The sequence below is a fragment of the Pezoporus flaviventris genome, unplaced genomic scaffold (genome assembly GCF_033815535.1).
Source record: "Pezoporus flaviventris isolate CSIRO_AGI_PZ_B2104156 unplaced genomic scaffold, CSIRO_AGI_Pfla_v1 ptg000135l, whole genome shotgun sequence".
Lineage (NCBI taxonomy): Eukaryota > Metazoa > Chordata > Aves > Psittaciformes > Psittacidae > Pezoporus > Pezoporus flaviventris.
Genome location: NW_026892683.1, coordinates 116,678 through 134,953, shown reverse-complemented (window position 1 = coordinate 134,953; position 18,276 = coordinate 116,678). Strand labels below are relative to the sequence as shown.

The window sequence follows — 18,276 nt, the reverse complement described above, 5'->3', positions numbered from 1 at the left end:
ACTCCCCTTCCGCTGACCACGCCCCCTGCAGCTGTTCCAGCTCCCCTGCAGCTCTGATGCCACAACAGCGCCCCTTGTGGGGGCTGAGGCACAAACACCCCTGAGCAACGGCCCCATTGCCCCTCCCCCCTTTATGGCCCCTCCTTTCATTGCCCCTCCCCGTTTATGGCCCTCCCCCATTTATGACCCCTGCCCCCTCTATGGCCCCTCCTTCAAATTCCCCTCCCCCTTTATGGCCCCTCCCCCCATTTTCCTCCCCCTTTATGGCCCCTCCCCCACCTCACTCTCTGCCATTCCTAGGGCGCGTCTGATTGGCTGCAGTGGGCTGTGGGCGGGGCTAAAGGGAGAATGGAGGGGTCAGCACAGCCCTTCCCCCCCCTCCCCCACAAACCTTCCCCCCCCCAATTCACTCACCTCGGGGGGAGGGGCACCCTCTCCTTTCCCAGCATGCTCAGCGCTTCCTGCAGCCGCTGCCCTTCCCCCTGCAGCCCTGGGGGGAGCCGCACAGCTCCTCGGGCCTGAAAGGGGCGTGGCCAAAGCTCTGAGGCCTCGCCCACTCACATTAAGCTCCGCCCCACTTTCCTCCCCCTCTTTGCTCACCTGGGCCTGCAGGAGGCGCAGCTGCGCCCGGAGCTTCCCATTGGATGCGGCCAGAGCCCGGAGCTGGATCCAGCGGCGGGACTGGAAGGGATGGAGGGGGGGGACACAAGGAAATGAGGGACCCCAAAGCCATGGGAGGGACCCAAATACCCCCCAAACACCTTAAATATCGCCCCATATTTCTCCCCAAAACCTCTCCCTTCACCCCAAACCCATCCATAAGCCCCAGATACCCCTCCCAGCACTGCTGAACCCCCAAAATCCCCCCTAAAGCCCCAGACTCCTCCATATCATCCCTTATAGACCCAAAATCCCCCTCCAGGACCCCCAAATATCCCGAACCCTCACAAAAAGCAGCGCTGGGACCCTTTAGGGACCCCAACCCCTCCCCATAACCATCAAATTCCACTTCCCAGACCCCCCCCCCAAGCCCATCAGGACCCCCCTCAAATCCCCATATTCCCCCGTTGGCACCCACCAGCCGCTGCTTCCCCTCCTGTAGCTGCCTCCTCAGTGGCCCCAGGGCAGCTTCTGGGGAGTCCATGGGGCTGCCCCGTAGATCCTGGACCTGCTGGATCAGGGCCTCCCGAGCCACTGAGAGCCCCACGGCCTCCAGCATCAACCTGGGGGGCAACGGGACCCCAAAGCCAAACGCTGAGGGGAGCTTGGGGGACCCAAAGGGTTCCAGAACACTTTTTTGGGGGGGGGACACCCTAAAAGGGCTGCAGGGAACATGGAGGGGTTGAGGGCACCCCAAAGGGTCTCAGCACTGGGTTTAGGGAGAATCTGGGGGGGCTTTAAGGACCCCTATGAGCTCAGCACCCACTTCAGAAGGAAACCCAGGGGCGTTTAAAGTATAGAGGGGGCCCCTAAAGGGTTTTGAGGTTCAGGAGTGGGGAGGAAAAGGTCACGGGGGAGGGCCCAGGGGCAGTTTTGTGGTGCAGGGGGTGAAACTGGGCTGCAGGATGCATTTGGGAGGGTCCTTGAGAGGGTTTTGGGGTGCAGAGGGGGTGTTTTGGTATGCAGAGAGGGGCCGTTTTGGGCTTCACGGGGGTTGTTTTGGGGTGCAGGGAGGGTACATTTGGGGTGCAGGTGTGTTTTGGGGTACAGGAGGGTGGTTTCGGTGTACAGGGGGGAGTTTTGTGATGCAGGGGATTGTTTTGGAGTGCAGGGAGAATAGTTTCGGTGTGTAGGGGTTTGTTTTGGTATGCAGGGGGTGTGTTTTGGGGTGCAGCAGGGATGGTTTTGGGGTGCAGGGGGGTTTTGCGATGCAGGGGAGTGTTTTGGGGTGCACCATGTGGTTTTTGGGTGCAGGGAGGTGTTTTGGGGTGCAGAGGGGATGGTTTTGGAATGTGGAGGGGTTGTTTTGGGATGCAGGGGCTGTGTTTTGGGGTGCAGGGGGATGGTTTTAGGGTGCAGCGGGGTGTTTTGAGATGCAGGGGGAGTGTTTTGGGGTGCACATGTGGTTTTGAGGTTCAGGGAGGTGTTTTGGGGTGCAGGGTTTTACCTGGCAGCCTGCTGGGCTTTGGGGTCCCCCTCCAGGCGCTGCTGGATCTCCTCCTGCAGCTGGAGGAGCCGGAGCCTCAGGGGGGACAGGCGGGAGGCCGAGGAGTGGATGAGGTCCCAGAGTCCCCCCACATCCTCCCAGCAGTCCTGGGGGGTGCAAAAGGGGGACCCCACATCAGTGGGGAGCTCTGAGCCCTAAAGCACCCCCAAATGTGCCCCTCAAGTCCCCCCATTTACCTGGATGAGGGTCTTCATAGGGGGCTGAGCATCAGGGTCAGGGTCAAGGTCAGGGCTGATTTTGGGGTACCCCTTCCTGCAATGGAACAAGGGGGGAGGGGGGGAGGATGCAATCCCCGCCCCTCTGTTGGCTTCACCAACCGGTAGCCCCACCCCTTCCCTAGTGCCCTGGGGCCACACCCTCAGAACCTTATAAGGGAAGTCCTGCCCCCTTTAAGCCGCACCCCCAGCTGCCCACTGGCTCTGCCCCTTCCCTAAGCTCCACCCCCTCCCAAAGCCCCACCCCTCCTAAGCCCCTCCCTTCTCCTAAGCCCCTCCCCTCACCGCAGTGTCTGCAGGGCCTCCAGCACCTCCTCTGGGCTGTGTTGGTTCAGCAGTGCCTGGTGGGGGGGGTGAAGGGGGTGTCAGGTCACATGGGGGGGGGGGGGTCACATGACCGTTAGGATCAGTCACCTCCCCCCCCACCCTCCCCCCTTGGGCACCCACCTTGGCCTCCTGCAGCCAGAGCAAGGTGAGGTCCTGCGGCCTGGGGGGGCAATGGGAAGGGCAGGGGGGTTGGGGGGGTGATGGACAGGGAGGGGTTTATGGCAGCAATGGGCGGGGCTTGCCCCGAAGGGGGCGGGGCTTACCTCGACAAGGGGCGGAGCCCCAGCAGCTCCTCCAGGGCCTCCTCCCGCAGCTTGCACACGGCCTGGGGGAGGGAAGGGGAGGGGGCGGGGCAATGGGGACGTGGCCACGCTCAGACCCCTGCCCCGTCCATAAGCCCCTCCTTCTTCCCAATAAGCCCCGCCCCTTCTTACCGCCAATTTCGACGTTAGTCCCACCTTTGGCCCCGGCTCCCTGCAAGCGCAGAGCATCATGGGAATGCTGCCCCCCGCTCCCATTGGGATACCCATGGGGAAGCCCCGCCCCCTCCTCGCTCACCGGTGGGCGGAGCTTATCTGGGCCCCCTCCCTCCGCAGCCTCCACCCCTCCTGCGCTGCCTCCGCCCCCAGGGCCCGAAGCTCCGCCCCTCGGCGACGCTCCGCCCCCTGGCGGTGAAGCTCCGCCCCCAGTGCCTCTTCTATAAGGGAACAAAGGGGGCAGAGCCTCAGGTCAGGTGACCGGTAGCCCCGCCCCTTTACCCCCCACCCCACCGCCCCCCCAATGAACTCACCCAGCTTCAGCACCGCTGCTCCGGCCTCGCCCACGGCCCCGCCCATCACTTTAAGCTCCGCCCTCACCTGCTCCAAGGCCTCGCGCACTTCCATATAAGGCGTGCTTGACCCCGCCCCTCGCTGGGGAGAGACACCAAAGGTCACCTGAGGACACCACCACCCCCATCCTTAAGCACCATTTTTTCTCCCTCCACCACCCCTCAAATTGGCCCACCCCTGGCCCAAATCTTGCCCCCCCCATATTTGCCTCCCCCAAACCCCCCACCCCCCCCCCTATCCCTCTGGGACCCCCCAAAACCCCATACAGACCCCCCCAAACCCTCCCCCCCCAAACCTGAATCTCCTCGAGGTGCCAGTACCTGAGCCCCGAGTTAAGGAAGAAACGGGGGGGGGGGGGTGTTAAGGAGAGGTTGGGGGGGGGATCATGGGAAGGAATTGGGGGTTCCTGGGGATCCCAATGGGATTTGGAGGGGTCCTAAAGAAATTAGGGGCTCCTGTGCATGGATTTAGGAGAATAAAAGGGGTTGGGGGGGGGGCCACAGGGGGGAATTGGGGGGTGTTGGGGGGGGTCATGGGATCCCAATGCAATTTTGGGGGGGGATCCTAACAGGCAAAAGGGGTTTGGGGGGGTCCTGAGGGATTTTGGAGGCTCCCCAATGAGCTTGGGGGTCCCCAGAGGGGGCATTTTCGGGGTCCCCCCCCCTTTTTGCGGTGCAGCGGATACCACAGCAGGTTCCCTTTGATCTTCTTCACATTCCTATAGGAACAACCCCCCCCCCCCCGGGTATTTTAGGGACTGATCCGAGGTTTGGTGTCCCTCCAGATGTTGCAGTTCCTCCCCCCCAGATGTTGGGGTGCCCCCCTCACCCCGGGTGCCGCACGTGGCCCATGATGTATCATGGCCGAAATTGGCGCGCTGGGAGCGCCGCGCGGCACGATGGGAGTTGTAGTCCAAGCCGGGCACCGCCTTAGTGGTGCTGTAGGAGTGTCGCACTGCATCATGGGAGTTGTAGTCCAGGCTGGGCACCGCCCTCCTGGTGCTCTCTGGTTGCCGCGCGGCATGATGGGAGTCGTACTACCACCTGGCGGCTGTATAATGGTGTTCTATGGGAGCCGCGGGGTATGATGGGAGTTGTAGTCATAACTGGGCGCCGCCATAATGGGGCTCTATGGGTGCCGCGCTGCATGATGGGAGTAGTAGTCCCGGCTGGACGCCACCGTAAAGGGACTCTATGGGTGCCGCGTTGCATGATAAGGGTTGTAGTCCCTGTAGTCTATGGCTCTCTATGGGGTCTCTATGGGGTCTCTGTGGGGGTCTCTATGGTTCACTTTGGGTCGCTTTCTGGCTCTCTGCGGTGTCTATGGGCCTCTATGAGTCTCTGTGGGCTGTGGGTCTATATGGTGTCTATGGGTCTCTCTATGGGGTCTCTTTGGGTCCCTGCAGGGTCTGACCATGGAGGGGGGGATCTCTTTACGAGTCCCTTGGAGGGGGAAGCAGCAGCAGCTCCAGTACCAGGATGCAGTGGGCAGAGCTCGAGACCCCGAGACCCCCCCTTTACCCCCATTACCCCCCGTGACCCCAAATTGCTCCCATTGCCCCATTACAGCCATTGCCCCCATATAAAGCCATGGAGCCAGCAGTGGGTGTGAACCTGCCCCTGCCCCATAGGGTTCTATAGGGGTCCATAGGGGTCCCATCGCCCCCCATCTCCCTCCTTTCCCCCCCCAGCCAACGCGCGCTCTGTTCTTGTCGCCCTGCCCACTTCCACGGCAGCCAATCAGCGCCTGGCTCCGCCCACTGCACAGCGGAGCCAATCAGAGTGCAGGGTGGGAGAGTAACCCCCTCAACTCCCCTCAGCTGACTCCGCCCCCTGTAACGGCCGCAGGCTGTTGAACAAGACCGGTCCCAACACCGATCCCTGAGGGACGCCACTCGTTACTGGTCTCCAGCCGGACATTGAGCCATTGACCACAACTCTTTGTGTGCAGCCATCCAGCCAGTTCTTTATCCACCCAGTGGTCCGTCCATCAAATTGATGTCTCTCCAATTTAGAGACAAGGATGTTGTGTGGGACAGTGTCGAACGCTTTGCACAAGTCCAGGTAGATGCCATCAACTGCTCTACCCCTGTCCATCAGTTCTGTAGCCCCATCATAGAAGGCCACCAAATTGGTCAGGCAGGATTTCCCCTCAGTGAAGCCCTGCTGGCTGTCACCAAGCACCTTGTTGATTTTCATGTGCCTTAGCATGCCTTCCAGGAGAATCTGCTCCAAGCTTTTGCCAGGCACAGAGGTGAGACTGACTGCTCTGTCATTCCCCAGGTCATCCATTTTCCCCTTCTTGAAAATGGGGGTTATATTTCCCTTTTTCCAGTCATCGGGAACTTCACCTGACTTCCATGTTTTTTCAAATATGAAGACCAGTGGCTTAGCAACTTCATTCGCCCGCTCCTTCAGGACTCGTGCATGGATTTCATTAGGCCCCATGGACTTGTGCATGTTCAGGTTTTTAAGATGGTCTCGAGCCAGCTCCTCTCCTACAGTGGGCCCAAGGTCTTCATTCTCACAGTCCCTGCATCTGCCTTCCAAGACTTGGGTGGTGTGGTCAGAGCCTTTGCCAGTGAAGAGCAAGGCAAAGAAGTCATTCAGAACCTCAGCCTTCTCCAAATCCCGTGTAGCCAGTTCTCCCGAGAGCTTCCGGAAGGCGGCTATGTTGTCCCTAGTCTGTTTTTTATTTGCTACATACCTGAAGAATCCCTTCCTGTTATCCTTAACATCCCGAGCCTATCTGAATTCTAACTGGGTCTCAGCTTTCCTAACCTGGTCCCTAGCTTCCCGGAGAAATTCTTCCTCAGCTCCATCTAAACCTGCCCTGGTGCAGCTTGAGGCCATTTCCTCTTGTCCCATCCCTTGTTCCTTGGGAGCAGAGCCCAGCCCCTCCTGGCTCCATCCTCCTCTCAGGCAGTTGTAGGCAGTGATCAGGTCCCCCCCAGGTTCCTCAGCCCTTCCCTATCACATTTGTGCTCCAGGCCCTGCACCAGCTCCACTGCCCTTCTCTGGCCCCCCTCCAGCACCTCAATGTCTCTCTTGTAGTGAGGGGCCCAGAGGTGAACCCAGGATTCGAGGTGCGGCCTCAGCAGTGCTCAGTGCAGGGGCACAACCACTGCCCTGGCCCTGCTGCCGCACTGGTGCTGATCCAGGCCAGGATGCTGGTGGCTTCCTGGCTGCCTGGGCACAAGCTGCTCATGTTCAGCTCCATCAATCAGCACCCCCAGCTCCTTTCCCATGAGCAGTTTTCAGCCCCTCTTCCCCAAACCTGGAGCATTGCAGGGGGTTGTTGTGGCCCAAGTGCAGGACCCTGCACTTTGCCTTCTTGACCCTCAACACATTGGCCACAGCCCGTGGATCCAGCCTGCCCAGATCCCTCTGCAGAGCTTCCTACCCTCCATCCCCCACCACACCTCCCTGGTCTTTTGGTGGGATATCCCAAATTAGGCAACCCCCACTCTGGGGCTGGCCCCCCCAACTCCCTGATACCAGGGATGGGGGAGCTGGGGTGCCCCATGGGGTGTGGTTTGGGGGCAACGAGGAGCAATTTGGGGCTGGGTGGCATTGGAGGGGGGGAGCAGCTTTTCTGGGGTACCCTCAGTTGGGGGCGGGTGTTTAGTGGGGCTCCTCCAGGTTTTTGGGTCCCTGGGTTCATCTGGGGGGGCCCGGGGTGATGGAAGGGTGTGGGTGACATTGTGCTGCCCCAGGCCCCCACTTGGGGGTCCTGCCTGCTTTTGTGCTGCTTCAGGGAGATTTGGGGTTACGCTAGGATTTAGGGGCACCACGATTGCTTTGGGTGCCTCCAGGGCCCTTTGGGGTGCAGTGTGGTTTTGGTTTGCCCCTTTATTGGGGTGACCCTTTTGGGGATCCACCCCCTTAGGCCCACCTAATTCACTACTGAACCGAAAGCAATGTTGGGGTCCCCCCAGTGTGTTCGGGGTTCCAGAGCATCTTGATGGATCCCCAGGGCAGGTGTTGGGGGAACACCACTTTTCGGAACACCCCTTTTTTAGCAAGTCTGTGCCACTGTGCTGAGCCGGGGCGGCTTTGGCGCTGTGGGCTTTGGGTTTGGGGGGATTTGGGGATTCAGGCTGGTCCACAAAACTCTTTGGGGTGGCTCATTTATTTGGGGGACTCCCTGTCTACCGAGACTGGGGGTGTCCATCAATCCCAGGGCAGCCGAATCACATTGGATGCCCTAGGGAGCCCCGTTGACAGAAGCGGGAGGAATTTGGGTGTTCAGAGGGATTTGAGGGTTCAAGGAACATTTTGAGGTTCAGGGGGGGATCCCCAAAATGTGCTGTAGGGGGCACATTATATTGGGAGATCCCCATGTACCTGGGTCCCAGGGCCCCCTCAGTCGCTTTTGAGTGAGCAACATTCCCCCAGCATGGAGATGTGTTGAGGGGAAGAATTTGGGGGTTCAGAGGGGATTTCGGCATTGGGGGAGATCCCCAAAGCTCCCTGGGGTGGTGCAGGGATTTGGGGAACAGCCAGTGTCCCAAAGCTAGGGGTTACATTTGACCCAGAGTACCCTGAGTCTTTAGTGCCCCTGTTGGCCCATGGCAGTAAATGGAAGGGATTTGGGGTTCGGAAGGGAACTGGAGGTTTAGGAGGATTTGGAGGTTCATGGGAATGCACCCAAGCTCTGCAGGGGACAAATGGAGGCCTCAAACAGGGGCTACAGCCACCAGAGACCACCCCACAGATCACTGGGGCTTTGGGATGGCGGCAGCATCGTGCCCATGACCTCTGGGCACCCAGGGGTGCTCCGGGAGTCGCTGCAGGGGGACCAGCCTCTGCCCAGCCGGCTCGGGGAGGTCCCTCACGGGCTGCTCTTTCTCAGTGCCTTTGGTCCGGAGGTGGAGCATGCGAGGGGTCACAGCTCAACGTGGGCCATGGAACAGGGCGTCACGGCCACCTACGAGGAGTGGAGAGGGACCGACATTGGCACAGCAGAGAATCATGGAATCCCAGAGTGGGCTGGAAGGGACCTTAAAGCTCAGCCAGCTCCAGCCCCCAAAGGCACGGGCAGGGACACCTTCCACTAGAGCAGCTTGCTCCACGGCCCTGTGTCTCTGTGCACTCCCAGGGCATCCTGGGGATACCCCTAGAGAATCCCAGAGAATGCCTGCAGCACCTCCAGAGCACCCCATGGACCCAGTCAGAGCTCCTGCATCACAATGACCTTGGGGACATGGAGACCACAGGGGTGGCTGATTCTGGAACTCCCCGTGTTCAGGTGTGTGAGGTCACAGAACCCCATGGAACTCTTCAGAGGAGGCACCGGGAAACAACAGCTGCAGCACGGAACACAGGCTACCGGTGGAGGAGGCAAGAGCAGCTCCTCTGGTGGTTCCCGTCTTGGTGTCTCGGAGCCGGTGCCGCCTGTGGACAGAGGAGCGTGGAAGGAGGTGGGTGGCGATGGCGATCTTGGGGTGCTGTAGGAGTTGCCAGAACACCTCAAGAGACTTCCCCAGAGTGGCTGCTTTGGACTCGGTGTGTGAGTTGGGCTGGCTGAGCCGGCAGCGGAGCGCTGCAGCTGCCGAGGGATGATCCTGGGATCTGCCCTCATTTCTTGTGGGGAAAACAAGGGCCTGTGGGGATGGGAGAAGGGGGAACGAATTTAACGTGACAGAGAGGGGAGATTGAGATGAGATCTTAGAAGTTGTTCCCTGTGAGGGTGGTGGGACAGTGGCACACGGTGCCCAGAGAAGCTGTGGCTGCCCCATGGCTGGCAGTGTTCAAGACCAGGTTGAATGGAGCTTGGAGCAAGCTGCTCTAGTGGAAGTTGTCTCTGGCAGTGGCAGGGGTTGGAGCTGGAGGAGCTTTAAGGTCCCTCCCAGTCCAAACCATTGTGTGCTTCCGTGATATCCTCAAGTCCCCTGGGGGGAAGTGAGTGAACAAGCTGTCTGGCTGGGTTTAAACCAGGACAGCAAGGCAAGGCAAGGCAAGGCAAGGCAAGGCAAGGCCAGGCAAGACAGTCGAGACCAGGCCAGGAGAGGCAAGGCAAGACAAGGCAAGGGAAGGCAAGGCCCATGAAGGGAAGGCTAGGCCAGGTCAGGCAAGGAAAGGAAAGGCCAGTTAAGGCAAGGTAAGGCTAGGCAAGGCAAGGCTAGTCCAGGTCTAGACAGGCCATGTAAGGCCAGGTAAGGCCAGGTAAGGAAAGGCCAGGCAAGGCCAAGCAGGTCAGGGAAAGGCCAGGCCAGGCCAGGCTAATAAAGGCAATGCAAGGCCAGAAAATCACAGGGAAGGCAAGGCCAGGCCAGGCCATGCCATGCCAGCCAAGGCGAGGCAAGGCAAGGCAAGGCCACTCCAGGACAGGCAATGCTAGGCCAGGTAAGGCAGGGTAAAGCAATGCAAAGCACGGCCAGTCAAGGGCAGGCAACCCAAGGCCAGGTTAGGCCAGGTAAGGCAAAGCAAGGCCAGGCCAGGCCAGGCCAGGCCAGGCAAGGCAAGGGAAGACAAGACAAGGCAAGGCCAGGTCAGGCCAGGCCAAGCCATGCAAGGGAAGACCAGACCAGGCCAGGAAAGGCAAGGCCAAGCAAGGCAAGGCCAGTCCAGGACTGGCCAGTCCATGCAAGGCCAGGGAAGGGCCAGGTAAGGCCAGGTAAGGCAGGGCAAGGCAAGGCAAGGCAAGGCAAGGCAGGGCAGGGCAGGGCAAGGCAAGGCAAGGAAGGCAAGGCAAGGCAAGGCAAGGCAGGGCAGGGCAGGGCAAGGCAAGGCAAGGAAGGCAAGGCAAGGCAAGGCAAGGCAGGGCAGGGCAGGGCAAGGCAAGGCAAGGCCAGAAAAAGCAAGGCAAGAAAATGAAAGGCCAGGCAAGCCAGGCGCTGCCAGGCCACACCAGGCAATGCAAGGCCAGGCCAGGCCAGGCCAGGCAAAGTAAGGGAAGGAAAGGGCAGGCTAGGCAATGTAGAAGAAAGAGAAGAAAAAACCAGACAAGGCAAGGTAAGGCTAGGCAAGGCAAGACCAGTCCAGGACTTGCCAGTCCATGCAAGGCCAGGTAAGGCTAGGTAAGGCCAGGGAAGGCCAGGTAAGGCTAGGTAAGGCCAGGGAAGGCCAGGTCAGGTGTTGCAGAATGGCTCCAAGAGCAAGGCCATGCATCCTTAGAGGCCTTGTGCGAGCAAAGGAAAGTGTAGGCCTCACAGGTAACCGGAAACCAGACGTGGGAGGAGAATGTAAAGGAAACCATGTAGAACTAACCAATACTGTTGTGACTAGTAGGCGTGGCTAGCACCACACGGATATAAGCGATGTGCGCCACGACTAAAGTAGAAGCTTGCTTATCACCCATATTGGGTTGGCGTGTCTTGCTTCTCCTCGCCGCTAACAGCCTTGCTTTCTCTAGCCTTGCCTCGCCTTGCCTTGGTTGCCTGGCCTGTCCTTCCCTAGCCTTCCCTTGCCTTGTCTGGCATTGCCTTGCCTTGCCTGGCCTGGCCTGGCCTGGCCTGGTTTTATATGAACTGGGCAGGCCTGGTTGGTCTGGCCTTGCCTGGCCTTACCTGGCATTGCATTGACTGTCCTGGACTTGCCTTGTATTACCTTGCCTTGCCTTGCCTTGACTAGCCTTGCATTGCCTTGCATTGACTTGACTTGCCTTGCCTTGCCTAGCCTTACCTTGCCTTGCATGGCCTTGCCTTGCCTTCCCTTGCCTGACCTGGCCTTGACATCATGGCCTTGCCTTGCCTGGCCTTGCCTGGCCTTCCCTTTCCTTGAATTGCCTAGCCTTGCCTTGCCTGGCATTGCATTACCTGGCCTTTCATTCCCTGTCCTGTTCTTGCCTTGCCTTGCCTTGCCTTGCTTTGCCTTACCAGGCCTTACCTGGCCTTGCATTGCCTGTCCTGGACTGCCCTCGCCTTGCCTTGCCTTCCTTTGCCTGGCCTTGCCTTGCCTTGCCTTGCTTTTCTTCGCCTTGCCGTGTCTTGCCTGGCCTGGCCTGGCCTTGCCTCGCCTTGTTTTAACTTGCCTTGCCTTGTATTGCCTTGCTTGCCTAGTCTTGCCTAGCCTTAGCTGGCCTTCCATTGCCTGTCCTGGACTTGCTATGCCTTGCACTCCCTTGCCTTGCCTAGCCTTGCCTTGCTTTGAATTGCTTTGACTGGCCTGGCCTGGCTTGGCGTTGCCTTGCCTAGCCTTGCCTGGCCTGGCCTGGCCTGGCCTTGCCTTCCCTGTCCTTTCCTGTCCTTGCATTGCCTTGATTGGCAAGGCCTGGCCTCTCCTGGTCTGGACTTGCCTAGCCTGGCCTGGCCTGGCCTTGACCTGCTTGGCCTTGCCTGGCCATGCCTTGCCGGGCCATGCCTGGTATAGCCTGACCAAGACTGGCATGGCCTGGCCTTGCCTTTCCTTGCCTAGCCTTGCCTTGCATGGCCTAGCCGGGCCTAGCCTTGCCCTGGCTGGCCTTGATTGGGCTGACCTTACCTGCCCTTGCCTGGCCTTACCTGTCCTGGCCTTGCCTTACCTGCCCTTACCTGTCCTGCACTGCTACTACTGTATGGGCCTTGCCTTGCCTTGCCTTGCCTTACCTTGCCTTACATGGTCTTTACCTGGCCTTGCATGGACTGGCCAGTCCTGGACTGGCCTTGCCTTGCCTAGCCTTCCCTTGCCTTGCCTAGCCTTGCCTTGTCTTCCCTTGCCTTGCCTTGCTTGCCTTCCTTGGCCTTGCCTGACCTGGCCTTACCTGGCCTTACCTTGCCCTGCATGGACTGGGCAGTCTTGTACTGGCCTTGCCTTGCCTGGCCTGATCTGGACTTCCCTTGCATAGCTTGGCCTGACCTTACCTTCACTTGCCTTTCCTTGCATTCCCTTGCTTTGCCTTGCACTGACTTGCCTTGCCTGCCCTTGCCTTGCCTGGCCTGGCCTTGCCTTCCCTTGCCTTGCCTTGCCTTGTCTTGCCTTGCCTTGCCTGGCCTTTCCTTGCCTTGACTTACCTGCCCTAATCTGGCCTTGCCTTGCCTGGCCTGGCCTGGCCTGGCCGTGCCTTGCATTCCCTTGCCTGGCCTTACCTGGCCTAGCATCGCCTGTCCTGTGGTCTCCTTGCCTTGCCTTGCCTTCCCTTGCTAGACGTGCCTTGCCTTTCCTTTCCTTGCCAGCCGTGCCTTGCCTTGCCTTTCCTTTCCTTGCCAGCCGGGCCTTGCCTTGCCTTGCCTTGGCTGGCCTTGCCTTGCCTGTCCTTGCTTTGCCGTACCAGGCCTTACCTGGCCTTGCATTGCCTGTCCTGGACTGCCCTTGCCTTCCTTTGCCTGGCCTTGCCTTGCCTTGCCTTGTCTTGCTTGCCTTGTCAGGCCTGGCCTGGTCTGCCCTTGCCTTGCCTGACCTGGCATTGCCTCTGTTGGCCTTCCCTTGCCTTGTTTTAAATTGCCTTGTATTGCCTGGCCTTGCCTTGCCTTGCCTAGCCTTGCCTGGCTTTCAATTGCCTTGCCTGGCCTAGCCTGGCCTGGCCTTGCCCTGGCTGGCCTTGATTAGCCTGAGCTTGTTTGCCCTTGCCTGGCCTTGGCTGGCCAGGCCTTGCCTTACTTGGCTTTACCTGTCCTGGGCTTGCCTTACATGGCCTTACCTGTCCTGAATTGCAACTACTGTATGGGCCTTGCCTTGCCTTACCTTGCCTTACATGGCCTTTACCTGGCCTTGCATGGACTGGCCAGTCCTGGACTGGCCTTGCCTTGCCTAGACTTACCTTGCCGTGCCTGGCCTTCCCTTGCCTTGCCTGGCCTGGCCGGGCCATGCCTTCATAGCCTGGCCTGGCCTGGCCTTGCCTTGCCTTGCATTGACTTGTCTTGCCTTGCCTTTCCTGTTTTTTTTTTTTTTGCCTTGCTTTACCTGCCCTTGCCTTGCCTTGCCTTGTCTTGCCTTGTCTGGCTTTACCTGGCCTTGCCTTGCCTGTCCTGGACTGGCCTTGCCTTGCCTTGCTTTGCTTTGCCTTGCTTTTCTTGGGCTTGCCTGGCCTGGTCTGGCCTGGTTTGTACTTGCCTTGTACTGCCTTGCCTTGCCTGGCCTTGCATTGCCCTGATTTTGTATGACCTGGCCCAGCCTGGCCTTACCAGGCCTTCCATTGCCTGTCCTGGACTTGCTTTACCTTGTGTTGCCTTGTCTAGCCTTGCCTTGCTTTGCCTTGCCTTCCCTAGCCTTACCTTGCCTGGCCAGGCCTTGCCTGGACTTGCCTTGCCTTGCCTGGCATTGCTTCTCCTGGCCATACCTTGCCTTGTCTGGCCAAGCCTTTCTTTGCCTTCCTTTGTATTGCATTGCCTTGCCTGGCCTTCCCTGGCCTGGCCTGGTTGTATATGAACTGGGCAGGCCTGGTTGGTCTGGCCTTGCCTGGCCTTACCTGGCCTTGCATTCACTGTCCTGGACTTGCCTTGCATTGACTTGCCTTGCCTTGCCTTGCCTACCCTTACCTTGCCTTGCATGGTCCTGACTTGCATTGCCTTGCTTTGCCTTGCCTTGCCCTGCTGCCCTTCTGTGGCCTTGCCTGACCTGGCCTTACCTGGTCTGGCCTGGCCTTACCTGGCCTTGCATATACTGTCCAGTCCTGACTGGCCTTGCCTTGCCTTGCCTTGCTGGCCTTTCCTTTCCTTGCCTGACCTGGCCTTACATGGCCTTACCTGCCTTGCCTCGCCTTCCCTGACCTTGCATGCACTGGCCAGGCCTGGACTGGCCTTGCCTTGCCTAGCCTTACCTTGCCTTGCATGGTATTGCCTTGCCGGGCCTGGCCTTGCCTAGCCTTGCCTTGCCTTGCCTGTCCTGACCTTGCCTTCATGGCCTGGCCTGGCTTGGGCTTACCTTGCCTTACCTGGCCTTGCCTGGCCTTGCCTTAACCTGTATTGCCTTGACTTTTTTGCCTTGCTTTGCCCTGCCTTGCCTAGCCTTGCCTGGCGTGGCCTTGCCTGGCCTGAACTTGCCTTGCCTTGCCTTGTCTTGCCTGGCCTTGCCAAGCCTGGCCAGGTTTGGCCTGGCCTGGCCTTGCCTTCCGTGTCCTTTCCTGGCCTTGCCTTGTCTTGATTGGCCCGGTCTGGCCTTGCCTTCCCTTTCCTTGCCTTAGCTTGCCTTTCTTTGCCTGGCCTTTCCTTGCCTTGCCTTACCTGGCCTTACCAGGCCTTGCATTGCCTGTCCTGGACTTGTATTGCCTTGCATTAACTTACCTGGCCTTACCTGGCCTAGCATTGCCTGTCGTGGACTTGCCTTGCCTTGCATTGCATTGCCTTGCCTAGCCTTGCCTTGCTTTGAATTGCCTAGCCTGCCCTTGCCTTGCCTTGCCTTGCCTTGCCTTGCCTGGCCTGGCCTTCCCTGGCCTTCCCTGGCCTTCCCTGGCCTGGCCTTGCCTTGCCTTGCCTGGCCTTGCCTTGCCTTGCCTGGCCTTGCCTTGCCTTGCCTTGCCTTGCCTTGCCTTGCCTGGCCTTGCCTGGCCTTGCCTTGCCTTGCCTGGCCTGGCCTGGCCTTGCCTTGCCTTGCCTTGCCTTGCTTGGCCTTGCCTTGCCTTGCCTTTCTGTGCCTAGCCTTTCCTTGCATGGACTAGCCTGGACTGGCCTTGCCATGGCTGGCCTTGATTGGCCTGAGCTTGCCTGCCCTTGCCTGGCCTAGCCTTCTTTGACTTGCCTTGCCTGGCCTTTCCTGTCCCTTCCTGGCCTTGCCTGGTCTACCCTTGCCTTTCCTGGCATTGACTGGCCTTGCCTTGCCTGGCCTTGCCTGGACTGTCCTGGATTTGCACTGCCTGTCCTGGACTTGCCTTGCCTTGCATTGCCTGTCATTTCCTTGCCTTGCCTGGCCTTGCCTGGCCTTGACTTTACTTTACTTCACTTGCCTGGCCTGGCCTGGCCTGGCCTGGCCTTGCCTGGCCTTGCCTGGCCAGTCCTGGACAGGCCTTCCCTTGCCTAGCCTTACCTTGGCTTGCCTGGCCTTGCCTTGCCTTGCCTGGCCAGGCCTGGCCTTGCCCTTATGGCCTGGCCTGGACTTGGCTTAGCTGGCCTTACATCGTCTTGCATTGCCTGTCTTGGACTGTCCTTGTCTTGCCTTGCCTTGCCTTGCCTTTCGTGGCCTGGCCTGGCCTGGCCTTGCCTGGGCTGCCCTCATTTTTATGACCTGGCCTGGCCTGGCCTGGCCTTTCCTGGGAAGGCTTTGTCTTACCAGGCCTTCCATTGCCTGTCCTGGACATGCCTTACCTTGCCTTTCCTCGCCTTGTGTAGCCTTGCCTTGCCTTGTCTTGCCTGGCCTGGCCTGACCTTGTCTTCGCTTGCCTTGCCTTTACTGGCCTTGCCTGGCCTAGTCTTGCTTTGCATTGCCTTGCATTACCTTCCCTTGCCTTGCCTTGCCTTGCCTTGCCTGGCCTGGCCTTACCTTGTCTTCGCTTGCCTTGCCTTGACTGGCCTTGCCTGGCCTAGTCTTGCTTTGCGTTGCCTTGCATTACCTTCCCTTGCCTTGCCTTGCTTTGCCTTGCCTTGCCTTGGCTGGCCTTGCCTGGCGTGCCCTGGTTTTGTATAACCTGGCCTGGCCTTTCCTAGCCTGGCCTTGCCTTGCATTACCAGGCCTTCCATTGCCTGTTGTGGACTTGCCTTACCTTGTCCTGCCTTGCATTGCCTTCCCTGGCCTTGGCAGGCCTTGCCTGGTTTGGCCTTGCCTTGCCTGGCCTTGCATTGCCTGTCATGGCCTGGCCTGGCCTGGCCTTGCCTTCCCTTCCCTTGACTTGCATTGCACAGAATTGCCTGGCCTGGCCTGCCCTGGCCTGCCCTTGCCGTGCCTTGCCTGGCCAGGCCTTGCCTGTATTGGCCTGGCCTGGCCCGGCCTGGCCTGACCTGACCTTCCCTTGCCTATCAGTCCCTGGCCTGCCCTTACATCTCCCTGCCTGCCCTGGCCTGGCCTGCCCTGAGATTGCCTGTCCTGCCGTGGCCTGACCTGGCCTGGCCTTGTCTTTCCTGACCTTCTCTGGCCTTTTCTTACCTGGCCTTTTATTGCCTGGTCTGGCCTGGCCTTCCCTGCTCTTGTCTGGCCTTGCCTGTCCTGGTCCTTCCTGGCATGTCATAGCCTGGCCTTTCCTTACCTGGCCTTTCATTGCCTGGCACGGCCTGGCCTTGCATTCCCTTCCCTTCCCTTGCATTGCTCTGAATTGGATTGCCTGGCCTGGCCTCACCTGTCCTTGAATTACCTGGTCTTGGTCTTGCCTTTCATTGCGTATCCGTGTTTTGCCTTGCCTGGCCTTACCATGACTTGCCTTGCCAGGTTTGGCCTGGCTTTCCTTGCCTTACCTTGTCTTGCCTTGCATTGCCTTCCCTGGCCTTGCCAGGCCTGGCCTGGTTTGGCCTTGCCTTGCCTGGCCTTGCATTGCCTGTCATGGCCTGGCCTGACCTGGCCTTGCCTTCCCTTCCCTTGACTTGCATTGCACTGAATTGCCTGTCCTGTCCTGTCCTGCCTAGGCCTGGCCTTGCCATGCCTTGCCTGGCCAGCCCTTGCCTGGACTGGCCTGCCCTGGCCTGGCCTTGCCGTGCCTTGCCTGGCCAGGCCTTGCCTAGATTGGCCTGGCCTGACCTTGTCTTGCCTGGCAATCCCTGGTCTGCCCTTACATCTCCCTGCCTGCCCTGGCCTGGCCTGCCCTGAGATTGCCTGTCCTGCCGTGCCTGACCTGGCCTGGCCTTGTCTTTCCTGACCTTCTCTGGTCTCATCTGGCCTGGCCTTTTATTGCCTGGTCTGGCCTGGCCTTCCCTGCTCTTGTCTAGCCTTGCCTGGCCTGGCTTTTCCTGGCATGTCATAGCCTGGCCTTTCCTTACCTGGCCTTGCATTGCCTGGCATGCCTTGGCATGGCCTGGCCTTGCATTCCCTTCCCCTCTCTTGCCTTGCTCTGAATTGGATTGCCTGGCCTGGACTCACCTGGCCTTGTCCTTGAATTACCTGGAATTACCTGGCCTGGCATTGCCTGTCTTGGTCTTGCCTTTCATTGCCTTGTCTTGCCTTGCCTGGCCTTGCCATGACTTGCCTTGCCTTGCCAGGCCTGGCCTGGCTTTCCTAGCCTTGCGTTGCCTTACCTTCCCTTGCCTTGACTTGCACTGACTTGCCTTGCCTGGCCTGGCCTGGCCTGGCTTTGCCTTGTCTTGCCTTGCCTTGCCTGGCCTTGCATTGCCTGGCCTTGCCTAGCGTTGATTGGCCTGGCCTTGCCTGGCATTCCCTACCCTATCCTTTCCTTGCCTTGCCTTGCCTTGTCTTACTTTGCCTTGCCTAGCCTTCCCTTGCATTGCCTTGGCTTGCCTTACCTGGCCTTGGCTTGCCTTGCCTGGCCTGACCTTGCCTGGCCTGGACTTGCCTTGCCTTGCCTTGATTGTCCTGGCCTGGCCTGGCCTTGACTTGCCTGGCCTGGCCTGGCCTTCATTTGCCTTACCTTTCCTTGCCTTGCCTTTATTGGCCTGAGCTGGCCTGGCCTGGCCTTGCCAGGCTGTCACTGGCTTTGCCTGGCCTGGCCTGGCCTTGCCTTGCATTGTCTTGCTTTGCTTGTCCTGGTCTGGATTTGGCTTGCATGGCTTGGCCTGGCCTTGCCTTGCCTAGCCATGCCTTGCCTTGACTTGCACTGACTTGCCCTGCCTTTGCTTTCCTTCTCTGGCCTAGCCTGGCCTGGCATGGCCTGGCCTTGCTTGGCCTTGCTTTGCCTTGCCTTGCCTTGTCTTTAATGGCCTTGCCTGGCCTTGCCTGGCCTGGCCTTACCAAGCCTTCCCTTGCCTGTCCTGGCCTTATATTACTTGGCATTGCCTTGCCTGTCC

At 59.5% G+C, this 18,276-nt stretch overlaps 1 protein-coding gene across 1 annotated transcript in view; it reads right to left on the bottom strand.

Moving 5' to 3' along the window:
• Positions 1–255: 255 nt before the first annotated feature.
• The window catches only part of LOC133282709 (HAUS augmin-like complex subunit 5), an 84,516-nt gene continuing 66,495 nt past the window's right edge, over positions 256–18,276 (bottom strand). Inside the window, exons 4-15 of the mRNA XM_061478897.1 lie at positions 3,500–3,620; positions 3,268–3,406; positions 3,144–3,183; positions 2,973–3,034; positions 2,830–2,869; positions 2,668–2,723; positions 2,344–2,419; positions 2,108–2,253; positions 1,079–1,223; positions 601–681; positions 415–518; positions 256–337 (exon numbers count right to left, since the gene is read on the bottom strand). Of these exons, the coding sequence (XP_061334881.1) occupies positions 262–337; positions 415–518; positions 601–681; positions 1,079–1,223; positions 2,108–2,253; positions 2,344–2,419; positions 2,668–2,723; positions 2,830–2,869; positions 2,973–3,034; positions 3,144–3,183; positions 3,268–3,406; positions 3,500–3,620 (1,086 nt within the window). The 3' untranslated portion in view covers positions 256–261. The remainder of the gene's footprint in view (positions 338–414; positions 519–600; positions 682–1,078; positions 1,224–2,107; positions 2,254–2,343; positions 2,420–2,667; positions 2,724–2,829; positions 2,870–2,972; positions 3,035–3,143; positions 3,184–3,267; positions 3,407–3,499; positions 3,621–18,276) is intronic.